General features: G+C 51.2%; 5 protein-coding genes across 5 annotated transcripts; 4 read left to right on the top strand and 1 right to left on the bottom strand.

The window, feature by feature from the left end:
• Positions 1-393: 393 nt before the first annotated feature.
• Positions 394-2332, top strand: BJX67DRAFT_373011 (OSTA/TMEM184 family protein; the record flags this gene model as incomplete). Its single annotated transcript, XM_071031327.1, has 6 exons — positions 394-436; positions 514-664; positions 733-1030; positions 1102-1227; positions 1280-1429; positions 1484-2332. 6 exons carry the CDS (start codon positions 394-396, stop codon positions 2330-2332), a joined length of 1617 nt encoding a protein of 538 aa, XP_070884596.1.
• A 782-nt stretch (positions 2333-3114) lies between these two features.
• Positions 3115-4756, bottom strand: BJX67DRAFT_168287 (COP9 signalosome complex subunit 6). The gene is made up of 3 exons (XM_071025059.1): positions 4416-4756; positions 3875-4360; positions 3115-3814 (listed from the first exon to the last, which is right to left on the bottom strand). The coding sequence occupies exons 1-3, from the start codon at positions 4684-4686 to the stop codon at positions 3408-3410; spliced, it is 1164 nt and encodes a 387-aa protein (XP_070884597.1). The 5' UTR covers positions 4687-4756; the 3' UTR covers positions 3115-3407.
• A 140-nt stretch (positions 4757-4896) lies between these two features.
• Positions 4897-7136, top strand: BJX67DRAFT_357627 (uncharacterized protein). Its single transcript, XM_071029514.1, has one exon. It carries the CDS (start codon positions 4939-4941, stop codon positions 6883-6885), a length of 1947 nt encoding a protein of 648 aa, XP_070884598.1. The 5' UTR covers positions 4897-4938; the 3' UTR covers positions 6886-7136.
• On the top strand, positions 7137-8237 carry BJX67DRAFT_357629 (DNA-directed RNA polymerase III subunit C31). The gene is made up of 3 exons (XM_071029515.1): positions 7137-7275; positions 7355-7601; positions 7683-8237. Exons 1-3 carry the CDS (start codon positions 7165-7167, stop codon positions 8075-8077), a joined length of 753 nt encoding a protein of 250 aa, XP_070884599.1. The 5' UTR covers positions 7137-7164; the 3' UTR covers positions 8078-8237.
• Positions 8238-8471: 234 nt separating this feature from the next.
• On the top strand, positions 8472-11986 carry tah18 (NAPDH-dependent diflavin reductase; the record flags this gene model as incomplete). Its single annotated transcript, XM_071031328.1, has 7 exons — positions 8472-8633; positions 8704-8879; positions 8937-9057; positions 9164-10590; positions 10988-11033; positions 11199-11847; positions 11904-11986. 7 exons carry the CDS (start codon positions 8472-8474, stop codon positions 11984-11986), a joined length of 2664 nt encoding a protein of 887 aa, XP_070884600.1.
• Positions 11987-14294: the final 2308 nt, after the last annotated feature.

Consider the following 14294-nt stretch of genomic DNA (forward strand, 5'->3'; position numbering starts at 1 on the left):
CACGCTGTTGAAACCCATTCCCTGTTTCGCTCAGCCACTCATTCGGGGCCGCGACCCTCCAACTCCCAGGCCATCATTTCTTCCTGCAATTCTCAGGGCGCTTACTTTCGAGAGAATTGTTGCTTTTTGCGCTTTCCTCTGCTCTCCAACTCTCCGCGTCATCAGGGGTCGCGATAGCAACTTTCCCTTCAACGGTCACAAAAAGCAAAGACCGAAAATTCCCTGCCGCGTGGTTCCAGGGGTTGATCTGCCGCAACTCCGCAGAGGGACAAAAATAGTTTCTGCGGCGGAGGAGATCTGAAGGCCAGCATCTTTCTGTGTTTCCGTCGGGGTCCTTCTCTATTCAAATTGCGCCAACCCCATATCTTCTAGGACCTCCTTCACAGCGCAAAAATGGGTTGGCCAGTCTGCAATACAACGGAGGAAGATGAGACGAGTATGCTCTTTCCTTCGTGCTCTCTGATTCAGATTGGAAACAATTCGATTGCTAACCTGTTTACCCCTCGATGGTAGTCCATGAGATCGACTTATGGGACGGCGGACTCACCTTCCATGAGATGTGTCTTATCGTGGTCGGTGCTTTTGCCCTCACTGCTGGTTTTATCTCGTTCTACCTGATTATGCAGCATGCCACACATTACAGCAAACCTTCGGAACAACGACAGTATGTTCATCGAATCTCTGCCCTATCACGATTCCTCTTTGGCTAAACTCTTCGCCCTTTTTTCCTAGCATTATTCGGATCCTTTGGATGATACCCATCTACTCCCTCGTCGCCTGGCTCGGTACCTTCTACTACAAGCACGCCGTCTACTACGATGTTTTGGGCGACTGTTACGAAGCTTTTACTATCTCCGCATTCTTCGCACTCCTCTGCCACTATGTCGCTCCCGATCTACATAGCCAGAAAGACTACTTTCGCGGCATACAACCGAAGAATTGGGTATGGCCAGTGAATTGGCTTCAGAAATGCTCCGGGGGAGAGAGAGGATTATGGCGGGTTCCACGAAGTGGGTTGACGTGGTTCAATGTAAATTTCCCCAGCGGTCGCCGCGAGTTCTCAAGCTTCTGAAACGCTAGATGCTGATTTGCTTTGGTTAGGTGATCTGGGTCGGCGTCTTTCAGTACTGCCTTTTGAGGGTACTTATGACTATCACAGCGGTCGTGACCCAGAAATTCGATGTCTACTGCGAGCAGTCTCTTAACCCGGCCTTCGCACATATATGGGTATGCTTAGCACCATGTCCGTAGCCCTCAACGTTCGCTAACAAGCCCGAAGGTCTTAGGTATTGAGTGTGTTGCTGTCACGATTGCGATGTACTGCCTCATTCAGTTTTACATCCAAATAAAAGACGAGATCAGCGAATACTCCCCGTTCCTGAAAATCGTATCCATCAAACTCGTCATCTTCCTTTCTTTCTGGCAAACGGTAGGCATCTGTTTATCCTACACGTATTGAGCTGAATGTGCTAATATTCCCTAGAGCGTAATATCTTTCCTCTTCTCTTCGGGGGTCATCAAATCCTCGGACAAGATGGCGACACCAGATCTGAAGGTCTCACTTGCAAACCTGATCATCAGCATTGAAATGGCTCTCTTCGCTATCTTGCATCTCTGGTCCTTCCCGTGGAAGCCGTACGCGGTAGGATTCCAGACTGACGAAGTGACTGATATGTATGGAAATGGCAAACGTTCTTACCAAGGTGGGCGCTGGGGAATGGATGCTCTTGCTGATGCTCTCAATCCTATCGACCTTGTCAGAGCTGTCGGTCGCAGTATCCGCTGGCTGTTCGTTGGGCGGAAACAGAGGACACTGGATCCCAGCTACCGACCACCGGCTGAGACGATTGGCCTTAACCAAACGGAGGGCGCGACACATACGGCGGATACGGGTTACGAGGGTGCAGGTGCTCTTATGGCTGGGGGCACATCGGGCCGCTACGGACGTCAACCGGACGAAGAAGGAGAGGTGCTTTTATCTCATGCACAGCCAAACCCAACAACCGGGGATTTGGGGCCAGCCCCTCCGCCTTACGAGGCGGGGGACGAACCCCGACTTTACTCCGCTCACAATGGCCATTTTGTGGAAACTGGTTCACACACATCTCGGCCAATATCTCCTTTCGAGGAGGTGCGTTATGTGCCATCAAGGTCTCCCTCGGGTTCAGAAGGACACTACTATCGCAATCCTGGACAAATATCGTCTGAGTATTCAAATAGCCAGGCCCGGTTTCCGTCATCCACAGATCTACAAGAACAGCCTCCGATACCTCTTCCCGACTCTTACCAACCTTCGCATACCCGCTATGACTCTGACCAACTACGAAGATAAGGCTTCTTCTTCATGTATTGCGTCACGAATACTTTTGTTTCGGCCTTTTCTCTAGCCTCCCTTCACGGCTGTTGTTTGTCATTGGTGTTTGAATAATACCCTACCTGCATGATTTTAGGCGATTGACTTTATTCTTTATGACTCAAGGACGCGTTACTTGTATCTTGGGCTAACACTGTATATATAATGATACAACGTCTTCTGTGTGCTTCATATCACTCCCATGGGGAGATTTAACCAGCGTCAGCCTTTGCTCTTTTACTTTGTTATGAAGTGGGCTTGCTTCATGCTATTTATTCAAATGCTTGAAGAACACCTAGTCTGCCGGACTTTACACATTGGATGTTGAAGCTCGAGCAAATCTCCCAGATTCACACCACCAGACATAAGAACTGGGAGACTCCTGGTCTCTCCACCACCACCACCCCCAGCAACAGGATCAGGATCCGCATCACGCAACAATGAAGTACTCTCCGGTACGCAAACGACTCGGAAGCCCCATCCTGCACTAGCTCAGTTGCTTTTCGCTGTCCCAATCAGTCTAGTCCGCCGCGGGGGTCGTGTGGAGAGTCTTCTGTTGGAAAATGCGCTCCTGGAGTTAGAAATTCTGCGCTTCTTCACTTTCCCAGGGCACGCGGTGGTGGTAGCGGACCTGGGGGTTTTGTTGGGGTTAGGAGAGAGGGTGGATTATTCGGAAGGTAGGTCGGGGAGTGTTGGGGGGTGTGGTATGGCCGTTTATGGGGTTAATCTAGCAGTACTACTTGTAGTACGGATGGAAAGGTATGGGGACATGCAGTGCTGTCTTTCTCCTTGAGCCGTCGAGATTCCACTATTTCGTGTGCAAGTCGGAGCTTCCACTTAGTGACAACTATCATGCAGTACTCGTCGATCATTTACTCTTCCAATGTATTGAGGCGTCAACCGTCTGAAGCCCCAAAGGACTAGGGGTTTATTCATAAAGTTCTTAGAGCACATATGGCTTCGTCATAAACCGCACCATTGTCTGAGAACGCCGCAAGCCATATCTTTGCAATTATCATGAATCAGAAAGTCTTTCGTGGTTGAAGAACTGACTCTAGATCCCCAGCGCTATCTCCCCTCCCGTCAAGGGATCATCTTCGTATCGCCCCTGCGTTTTCCGCGCAGCCGTCCGCCTCGCATTTGTCACGATGGATATGCGCTTGCCGACCTCCCTCATACCGTTGATGCTTTGGCTTAATTGGCTAAGCAGCGCGACGAGGCTGACATCGTTACTTTGTGCAAGGGCTTCCGCTGAAAACGCGTTTTGTTCATGTGGGGTTAGGAGGGAGAGATTTGATAGGAGGGAGTTGATGTCGCGGAGGACTGAGTGGTTCAGGCGTGCGGGGGGACTCTCCTGATTTTCCGGCGCTGGAGATATACTCGAGACATATGACTTGATGAGAGAGATTCTAGACTCCAGAGTTCGGATGGCGTTGAGGCGTGTGTTTAGAGAGGCGATGACTAGTAAGATTTACAAAATGAGCCGTCAATCGCCTGAGGATTATTGTGGAGTGTACTTACGTTCTTCCTCCTCCGGTGAAAGGAGAGCACTGTCAGGTGCCGGCTTCTCCTGGTGTGTCGTCCCATCTGTTGGTTTTGAGGACGTTGTAGTTGCGGTTGATGATTCGACGGTGGCAGCATTCCTGGCTGTGCGAGCCACTGTATCCATGCCAATCATTTCGGCCTCCCCGGTTTCGACGGTATATGGTAGCTCTCGGAAACGGATGCTCAGCGACTGCTCCTCCCCATCCACCTGCATGGTCTTGCCGTTTTCTGCCAAGCTCTCCCCTTCGTAGACACTTTCATAGATGGTTAATGGCAGCTTGGCCCCGCTTGATGACGCCCCCTTTACTTGTGAGGGATGAAATGCGAGAAATACTGCGGACTCATTGTGGCTTTGGAGAATCTGCCGATGGATCGGAAGATGCGCTGCTGTCGGACCGGAGGGAGGTGCCGTGGACCACCATCCGATAAGGTCGAGAGCCGGGATTTTATGAACATCCTTGACTGCATTCGCTTAATAAGTGTTGAACAGTAAAACACTCTATCTGTGTAAACTTACATTGCTTCACTCGGTCAACAAACCAGTCGTTGGGCAGTTGAGCTTCGCCATTCGGATCTTCCACAACAACACATTCAAAGCCATGCTCCACTGTTATCTCACGCCCATTTTGCTGGCCTAAGAGAGCTCCAATTATGGGTCCTTCCTGTGATCGTGCAGCATGACGAGTGATATGATCGGAGATTGTGAGGAGTACAAGCGGGTGGAGCTGAATGTGGAGGCCGGAGTCGGATGATTTCTGGGATAGGAGAGAGTCTGCTTGGTCCGTCATTGCAGATAGATATAGCTCCGTGTTGGTAAGGGGAAATATGGCCCAGGCTGACTAGGTTGATTCGTATTAGTTGGCAAGTTGTTGTGAACGAGCTTGGAGCTCGTTTCCCCAGGCGTGGAGGGGATCTGAGCGAAGTTTGTTATGTTTGCACTCTTTGACGACAGCTTCCCCGCCAGCGGCGGTTCCCACTACGTCGTGCCAAGTTCATACCACTCATCAGCCCAAACGGTCAAGGTTGACTTGTTGAACGAAATGTCAGTTCCATCTGCGTATGATGAGGTGACGACCCATCTGCGACAGGTCCAGAGCGATCCCTCCATCCCTCTAGACCAGAATCTCCTTGACAGGCTGAAGCTGGAGCTGATAGAGACCACGGACCGCAAAGTCCCGGCACAGCTTTTGACACAGATATCGCAGCTCCTACCCGTCCTCCAAGAAGACCCTACTCCCATCACTACTCTCGGTATCAAGTCTGCTGCCTACTTCAACTTCACTGACCTTCGTGCCGTTGACCCTCCTATTAATTTCATCGCCGGCTTCCAGGCTCCTTCACCACCCATTAACCTTCTCGCCTTGACGTTACTGCGCAAAGCGGGACATATTCCAAGCGATGCCGCGATAGTTGCTGGTGATCCGGAGCTGGTAACCTCGTTGGTGGAGCTTTGGCTTTCGACTTCTTCAACCGAAGTTGCACAGGCGGCGTTTGATGTGCTCTGGGCACTTTTGGAGGTCGACCTAGCGAGCACCTTGGAAAATGGTGAATATTCCGAGGATACTCTGGGCGGGCAAGGTCTCATGTGGAGAAGGGTATTCGCTGACAAGGATGTTTACGGGCGTCTATTCTCCCTTTGCAGTCTTACCGACGCAGGGTCTGGTAGACTGTCAAAACGAGAAAAAACACTCGCTCAGGGAAGACTGATGGGGTTTCTTGTGAAAGCAGGCCAGCTGCGCTGGGATTTTGTCTCACGCTCGCAAATACCGGACATCGAGGCTAGATACGGAAGCACTAGTTTGTTGCATTTTGCCGCCTGCGAGATGGTAGACAAGAGTGATGTTTTGATGCATATGACGCAGCTGAACTTCTTCCACGATCTTCTCGAAATCGACGCTCCGAACCTAGCCTCGCACACATTTTCGCAGTCAGCATCTACATTCTCTTCACCCGCTCTCGATTTTCTTATTTCGCACAACATCCATCCCACTATTCTGGAACAATACGTGGATGAATCGAAGCTGGACCCTCTGGATTTAAGCTTCCTTTGCGGCCCGATCATGGCTTATGTTGCTCAATATGCTGAGCTATACCCCAACCATTTCTTACAGAGCCCCTCGACCCTCCTGGACAGCATACTTTCGCGAATCAGCGCATCCTTCCTGATCTCTTCTTCGCAATGGGCACACGGACCCACCCCGAGTGGCCAACTAAATGTCCTTTCCTCCCTTCCGCGGGTACTACTGCTAGAGGCCAGTAAGAAGGGCACAAATCCCGTTTTGTCTCTGCCAACGAACCCTCCAAATCAGGAGGTCTTCAACGCCCTCGGGAAGATATTTCACGGGCCTTCAAAGTCTGCTTTATCCGACTCCATGGAACTAAATGCCTCCGGTCAAACAGCAACTGACTGGTATAAAGAAGCGGCGGCTGCCCGGGCACTGTACTTTACGTACCAAAACTACCGGCCATCATTATGGGAAGACGTGGTCTCTGCGGCAGACGTCCTAGCAATGAAGGATGTTTCTCTCTCGGCCCTATCATTCATGCTGGCGGTAGTCACAGCTAACTGGCGGGCTTTGATGGGTGAAGTAGCCTCCCCCGTCCATGGCTTATCTCGATATCAGCTTCCTTCCGAAGAGGAACTTGGTCGCTTATCCCCGGCAACCAAAGGAGCTCTCCCTTCATCGGGTGCTTGGGTGGCTATTTCTCCCCCAGCCCTAACCACCCTCCTACCTTTTCTGTTCAAACCACCGCGTTCGTATTCCGAGTTTGTCGCTGGTGGTGCGGCAGATCCGCAAAGCACTGTCTGGAAAGTCGCGACTGCAAGGTACGATGTACTAGTGTCGTTATATAGATCCCTTCGGGAGCTGGAAGACCAAGGTCCAGGTTTTGAAGACATCTTGCGCACGTTGAAGAAGAGGGTAGACGATGGGCCCTTGGGTCCGGGGGTGCGGACCGTCACCCAAGTGGAAACTGTAAACTTATGAAGCAATGAATGAAAAGACAAGCTGTTTAGCCGCAACATGAGCCATCAAGTTGTTGTATGTTAGCCAAAACATCCTTTAATTACATCCATGCTTCGGGGCGTCGGAGATATTTTGAGCAAGCGGTCTGGGAGGGCAATTGATCGAAACTTGAAGCCAAGAACTCCGGATTCCCCGCCCAGGGCGGTGAGTCGAAGCTCCGGCGGAACTTTTTTCTCTTGCTGCGAGACATCTTCAACATTAGTTTCACGACTCGGTTCTCAATGATATTTGACGCGAAGTATGTCGCGCTTTGGAGCCAAAAAAGGCAGAAAGCTTCCCGGCGCGGAGTTTACCTGGGATACTACCGACCCAAGCGGGGAAGCAGACACAGCACCCACTCCCCTTTTCCCTGTATGTTGGAGCAAGCTCCCCCTCAATCATTGTTTGCATGCTTTACCTTGCCAGGCGCTTACTTATTCCTCGGGGATAGAAATATGCTGTCCCTCGCGCCAGACCAATCAGTGATCGAGAACAAGTTCAAGTCAACCTTTATCGAACACTTCGAGAGCGCTTCCACGATGGCCCTTATTATTCTGTTCTAGGCGTTTCTTCAGAGTCGAATGGATATTCGGCTAGTTCCAAGGCAAACTTTGATCCGTTTAACGGGATGCCGTCTTATTCAGGCAAATACCAGAAGAAGAAGAGGCTGGTCCCGAGGTTGCAGGGTCGGCCATACGGTGGGACCCTGTCCCGTTTTCTTAATCCCATTGCTACATGGTTGTGGAAGAGAGGTGGGCTAATGTACCTTTCTCGTACAGTTTTGAAATTCTTTCCTCGGGAACTTTGGTCGACGGCGCAGCCCAGTTTCAAACCGGATGCAGACCTGGACGGCTACGTACCACGTCAGACGTTACAGAGCGGGATGAAGCGGGGGTTTGAGGACGATGATGAAGATGAAGAGACTTTGAAACGTCGGAGACTGGCTGATGAAGAGGAGGGTGAGGGGAGGGACAACGAAACTTTGGAACCTGATATCCTTGAGGCCGACGAGGACCAGGAAGAGGAGATTGTGGATGACGACTTTGAGGATGATGAGGATGAGATGGGCGGAGATTATAATGCCGAGCAGTACTTCGACGGTGGTGAGGAAGACTATGGTGATGATGGGTTTGGGGACGGAGGGGGCGGTGGTGGTGATGAAGACACATATTAAGGCTCATTTTTAAAGATACCCATCGTTTTGGCCTCTGTGGCTATTTTCTAGCGAGCATATAGCATATCAATTGGGAGAGGCATCATTTTCACAGTTTGCGACGAGACATTGTTTCTATGGCCAGTTGGCCACCTTGGAGTCTACTCTATCTCCTAGAGCCGCGTGGTCTCGAATTGTAATAGGGCCTTTCTAGTTGATCATACTATCTATCTCTCTTCGCTTTTTACCCCTTGCACCATTATTATTCGCAAATGGTGTGTCTCCGGTCTCCGGATGACATCATTCCGATCCGCGGAGGCTCCCGAACCAACAAATTCGAGTCAAATATCCCGACAGTGAATCATGAGCCGCATGAACTTCAACCAATGCCCGACGGTCCCTCCATCGGCCGATAATGAGTGGGAGCCAGGCACCGAGTCAGTCGCAGAGACGCTCTGCACTCGTCCTATATGGCTCCGAGACCGGCAATGCTCAAGATGTCGCCGAAGAGATCGGAGCCCTGGCCGAGCGTCTTCATTTCGCAACTCAAGTTTCCGAGTTGAACCATGCCAAGGCAGTGCGTTACCCGTCTGATTTTGCGCATTGTGTTTTGGGATTGCGCTGATAGGGGTCGGGCCATGTTTTAGGACTCATTGAGGACATATGCGATTGTCATATTTGCTGTCTCGACGACGGGTCAGGGTGATATTCCGGCTAATGCTCGGACGTTTTGGAAATCGTTGCTGTTGAAGAAGTTACCGCCGACTTTTCTAAGCGGGGTCAGGTTTACGTGGTTTGGGCTTGGTGATAGCTCATATCCGAAGTGAGTAGCTGACATTTGAGTGGCATATCTGGGTCTGTGGATTTCTAACAATTCCAGGTTCAATTGGGCTGCGCGCAAGTTATATAAGAGGTTACTACAACTCGGTGCTGAGGAGACATACCCTGGTGGAGAGGCGGACCATCAACATCCGGAAGGGCATGCAGCTTACCCCTTCGATGTATCCCCATACTAATCATGGTTATAGTCTGGAAGGTACATTCATACCATGGTTGACGAGCTTTCGAAAACACTTGCTTGAGCAGTATCCTCTTCCCCCAGGGCAGGATCCGATACCGGACGATGTCCAGCTACCACCAAAATGGGTTCTGCAACTGCGGGATCAAGGCACATTACCGCCGGTAGAGACTCCTACCCTCAATACCTCTGAAAACGCGACGATATCAGGCGACTTCCCGGAATCGTACCGTCTTGACGTTGATAAGCGGCCACTGCACGATAGTCTTACAGCAACACTGGTCCAGAACAAGCGGGTCACGCCACAGACGCACTGGCAGGATGTACGTCATTTGGCCTTGACCGTTCCTGATCAGATCTCCTATGCTCCGGGGGACGTAATTGCCATTACCCCGAAGAACACCACCGAGGATGCCCAAAGCCTCATTGAGATGATGGGTTGGCAGGACCAAGCCGATCAACTGGTCTCTTTGGTTCCTCGCGACAGCACTCTCTCAATTGATGACCTTCACGTTCCTCCCATTTACAACCTCGAATCACATCCGAGGCTAACCCTGCGCGAGCTGCTGGTAAACTACCTGGACATCAGAGCGATTCCTCGCCGATCATTCTTCTCCGCGATTGCGCACTATACCAGCTATGAAATGCACAAGGAACGGCTGCTAGAATTTACGAATCCCGAATTTCTTGATGAATTCTGGGATTACACCACTCGCCCGAGACGTAGCATTCTAGAGATCCTTCACGAATTCGACACCGTCAAGATCCCATGGCAACACGCAACTTCAGTCTTCCCAATCCTTCGGGGAAGACAATTCAGCATCGCCAGCGGCGGGGAGCTGAAGCGGACGCCGGAAGGTGGCGCGAAATTCGAACTCTTAATCGCCATCGTCAAGTACCGCACAGTAATCAAAAGGATAAGAGAGGGCGTGTGCACAAAATACATCGCCAACCTTCGGCCTGGGAGTATACTCAAAGTACAACTGCAACGAGGCGGTCTCAATTCGTCTGTTGGTCAACTAGTGGGGCCGACGATGTTGATCGGACCAGGTACAGGCGTCGCACCTCTACGATCGATGCTCTGGGAGAAAGCCGCCATTGTCAAATCATACCAAGAAGAAAACCCCGGTGTGGAAGCCCCGATTGAACCGGCAATTCTTCTCTACGGCGGCCGTAATCGGGCCTCGGATTTCTTCTTTCAGGAAGAGTGGCAGCAGTTGAGTAAGTTAGTCAAACTCCAGGTCTTGACGGCATTCTCGAGAGACCAAAAGCAGAAAGTCTATGTCCAGGATGTCATCAAGGAGAACTATAGTCGGGTGTTCGAGCTCCTGCACGATAAGGGTGGGGCTGTGTTTGTCTGTGGCTCATCAGGACGGATGCCTCAAGCTGTCCGAGAGGCATTGACCGAGGCATTTCAATATGGAGGTGATATCGAATCACAGCAATTCAGCCGACGAGAAGCGGAGGAGTATCTGGTGGGGATGGAAAAGACAGGGCGATATAAGCAAGAAACTTGGTGAACATAGATGACCATCAGAGGTTCGCCCTGCGTGTAGATAGGCAACAGATAGATACCCGATACACCGTCTCTATTTTGGATATGCGCCTCATTGGTTCACTTGATACTTCCAACGAGTCCCCGATACAAACGGCTACGCGCATCGTCTTGCCTGAGAATGGGTAACCTCGGTTGGAGGCGGAACGTGAAGGGAAATGTGGTTGGGCTTTCGGCCCGCCAAAGTCGACTCGCCGCCCTGGAAATCACCTGTTTTCTGCCCCGGGACACCCTCCCTCGGACCAGCCATTGTCCTCATTCAATACTTCTGCTTTGGTCCCCACGGTCTGGGAGTCGACTATCGAATCAACTCTCCCGTGAGGAAATAGATCCTGATCACATATTCCACAATGGCTAGCGGATTGCGGATTCTGGTCCCCATCAAGCGGGTGATCGACTACGCGGTAAGTTTTGCCTCCTGTGCTCCGTCTTCGGCGTAGAGTCATCTCGGAATTGTTCTTCGACCGGTTATTCTGAGATATCGTGCGCTTCGGGTCGCCATTGCACGCCTTTACGAGCTGCATTAGCCGTGCGAATTCCTCATTCAACGGTCTGCTAATTCGGATCAGATCAAACCCCGAATCAACAAGACCCAGACCGGTGTCGAAACAGCCGGCGTCAAGCACTCCCTCAACCCATTCGATGAACTCTCCGTCGAAGAAGCCGTCCGCCTTCGCGAACGCAAGGGCCCGCTAAAGGTCGAAAACATCCTTGCCCTGTCCGCCGGCGGACCGAAGTGCGCCGATACCCTCCGCACAGCGATGGCCATGGGCGCTGATCGGGCCTTCCATGTCGACGTCCCCGAGACCACCGACGGTGGATTGGAGCCTCTCACCGTGGCTAAGATGCTCCGGGGTGTGGTTGAGAAGGAGAATATTAACCTGGTGTTACTGGGGAAACAGGCTATCGACGGCGACCAGGGGCAGACGGGTCAGATGCTTGCTGGGCTGTTGGGTTGGCCCCAGGCAACGCAGGCGAGCAAGGTGGAGATCAAGGATGAGGCGGGAACTGTGGAGGTGACGCACGAGGTTGATGGTGGTGTTGAGACGTTAAAAGCTAAGCTGCCGCTGGTCATCACGACTGATCTGCGATTGAATGAGCCGCGGTATGCCAGTCTTCCCAACATCATGAAGGCGAAGAAGAAGCCGCTGGAGAAGAAGACCCTTGCGGACTTTGGTGTTGAGGATAAGAGGCGACTGAAAACGTTGAAGGTTACAGGTTAGTGTGTCCCAGCCCCGATTTACGTTGATTTGATACTGACGTTTGCCCTGTAGAACCTCCGGCCCGACAGGGTGGTGGTAAGGTTGAGGACGTTGATGGCCTGATCTCGAAGCTGAAGGAGCTTGGAGCTCTGTGATGTAAAAGATATGCTGTATCTATGTTTGTTAGACCATTTACTTGCTATTGATGAACAATGTCACCACGTCGATGACTCCAAAGTTCGCCTCGAGAAGCAAAGACGGTCCTCAAAGCGAATGTCGCATTAATCCTACCATTCCCAGGTATTAGCCGCCATAGCCGACAACTTAACAATCTGAGCAGCCTGTTAACTAATCTCATCACCGTCCTCGGATCCCTCATATACGCTACTAGGGTTGCACAACAGCACCTATGCTTTCGGGTTCGTGCTCCGGCTTGGACTTATCCGATACAACGTCCCATTCAGCCATCAAAGGTACCTTGCCGCTTGTTGCATACACCGAGCACGCTCTCGTTCCCAGCTCCAGATCTTTTCCAGGCATGGCACAGGAGATTTCGCATTGTGAACAGTCGTGGGAAACTGCTCGTGGTGGGAAAAGCCGCGGACCAGATCTCTAACTCGAGCGGACTGGTACTACATGTGACATGTACTAGTATTCGATATGGTGCTTCCGGAGAGTCGATGGCAATCAGCACCCGATTGTTAGGAGTCGGGCACAGGTCGATAACCTTGAGCCCTGACCAGTGTAGGTACCTAGGTACAGTTGGGCATGTACCAGAAACTCAATGCGTTGTTTTGTCAGTTGCCCTCGGTATGGTAGAAAATCCTGGCGCATGGGGGACTATGAGCATGAGTGGGTCGCCCAGGATACATCACCATCATGCCAGGTCCTACGCATTTCTCCAGGTCCGGAACAGCGTGGAATGCCTTCATTTTGCCTCCAATGAGTCCAAGAGGCTACCACTCAATCTGGGATACTGCATGAAGATGCAAGAAGATGTATCATAGGAAGGGGGTGGGGGCGAAAGAAGGATAAGTAGACGATCACGGAGATCTCGGTGGGGTCTTCGCCTGGGCAACATATTGATGGAAAGGGAATACTTGAGTGTCCAAAGGGAGGCGAGAAGAAGCTGAATGGAAGAATGAGGCTGGGCTGAAGAAGAATATACTTACTAGTGGGAGCTGAGCTGTCATTTTATTATGGGACTGAGACACATTCAATACATGACATCCGGACTATCAGATTGGATGGAGGCTGGATGTGCGCCCTTTGGATCCGCTCTGCCTGTCCCTTGGGCTTGACGGTTAGAAGGGGGGAAATTCAGAATTGCAGGGTGAAGATTCTCCAGAATTTTAGAGTTTACCAGGAGCAAAAAATAAAAAATAAAAAAAAAAAGAATATTCCGTGGAGGAGAAGACATAGAGGCCTCTTCCAGTGCCCATTGGAAATGGAGTCGAAATGACGATACTGTTTGGCTTATCAAAGTTTGGTTGTTCCTCTCGAAATCGTCAATACTCCCACCAAGAAGTGCACGGTCGTGTACGGTACAAAGGAGATGCTTCAACGATCAGCTTATCCAGCATGGCAGTAGCAGTCGCCGGAATTGTGATGCGATCCACTCCGTCATACTTTCCTCGAGCCTCGTTTCTTTTTCCCCCTCTTTCGCTGCCGCAGTTGTGTTATTATGCAGCTGGTTTGCCTCCAGTGGAATTCTCGGGCCAGCCACTGCGCACTTCTCCAGTTGCTCTTCCAACCATTCGCTTCCGATCCAGCCGTTGACGGAATCATCATGTGTTCCTGGGCTGACGGGGGCGTTGCCTGCTGCGCTATCCTGACGGAATACATATTCAGCTGTTATGTCCGACCTCTCCTCTGATACTCTCTCTTCTTTTCTGTCTTCCCTCTTTCCTTTTCCTCTCACTTCGTCGGGAGACCGTTCTTGTTCCAGAGACCTGACAGATCTTGGCGACCCATCCATACATACATCATAAATCGATCTTGGCCATTTTGACAAACATCTCTCGCTGTATTCATTTTTTCCCTGCTTTTCCGGGAGTTCCGGCCCTGGTCTTACGATTTTATTCTCACGTTTTCCTGGTAGTAGTTCTTCCCCGATTTTGTTGGTCAGCTCTCCACCGTGCTGCCTGGTGCTGGTCCGTGGTTCCCCTCTTTGTATACCACTGGATCCTTCTGTCGCCACTCATCTGACCGGGTCTCGAACGCAAGCATCACCAGCGAAGTTGGCTCGAATCTTCAGTTCTTCACCAGCTATAACGATTATCAATCCAGCTTGTTGTTGTTGATTTTCGCAGCTTGCTGGTTTGGTTAACACTGCGCTCGCATTCCTATACAAGGCGTGCATTCCTCGGCTGAGAGCGACCCGCTCGCTATACATTCTCCAGGCGCATTAAGAAAGCGATCGCGATATATGTCCACTATTTCCGGCACTTCCGACTTCCCCAA

Source organism: Aspergillus lucknowensis (assembly GCF_044049455.1).
Source record: "Aspergillus lucknowensis strain CBS 449.75 chromosome Unknown BJX67scaffold_30, whole genome shotgun sequence".
In the NCBI taxonomy this organism is placed as follows: domain Eukaryota; kingdom Fungi; phylum Ascomycota; class Eurotiomycetes; order Eurotiales; family Aspergillaceae; genus Aspergillus; species Aspergillus lucknowensis.

Bases quoted from the DNA above. Each gene is read 5' to 3' on its own strand.
- BJX67DRAFT_168287 (XM_071025059.1), bottom strand. From the start codon at position 4,686: ATGACGGACCAAGCAGACTCTCTCCTATCCCAGAAATCATCCGACTCC. The intron at 4,361-4,415 runs GTAAGTTTACAC...AAGCGAATGCAG, and splicing joins TGTTGACCGAGTGAAGCAAT to TCAAGGATGTTCATAAAATC. The intron at 3,815-3,874 runs GTAAGTACACTC...AAATCTTACTAG, and splicing joins TTCACCGGAGGAGGAAGAAC to TCATCGCCTCTCTAAACACA.
- BJX67DRAFT_357627 (XM_071029514.1), top strand. From the start codon at position 4,939: ATGTCAGTTCCATCTGCGTATGATGAGGTGACGACCCATCTGCGACAG.
- BJX67DRAFT_357629 (XM_071029515.1), top strand. From the start codon at position 7,165: ATGTCGCGCTTTGGAGCCAAAAAAGGCAGAAAGCTTCCCGGCGCGGAG. The intron at 7,276-7,354 runs GTATGTTGGAGC...CCTCGGGGATAG, and splicing joins CACCCACTCCCCTTTTCCCT to AAATATGCTGTCCCTCGCGC. The intron at 7,602-7,682 runs GTGGGACCCTGT...TTTCTCGTACAG, and splicing joins GTTGCAGGGTCGGCCATACG to TTTTGAAATTCTTTCCTCGG.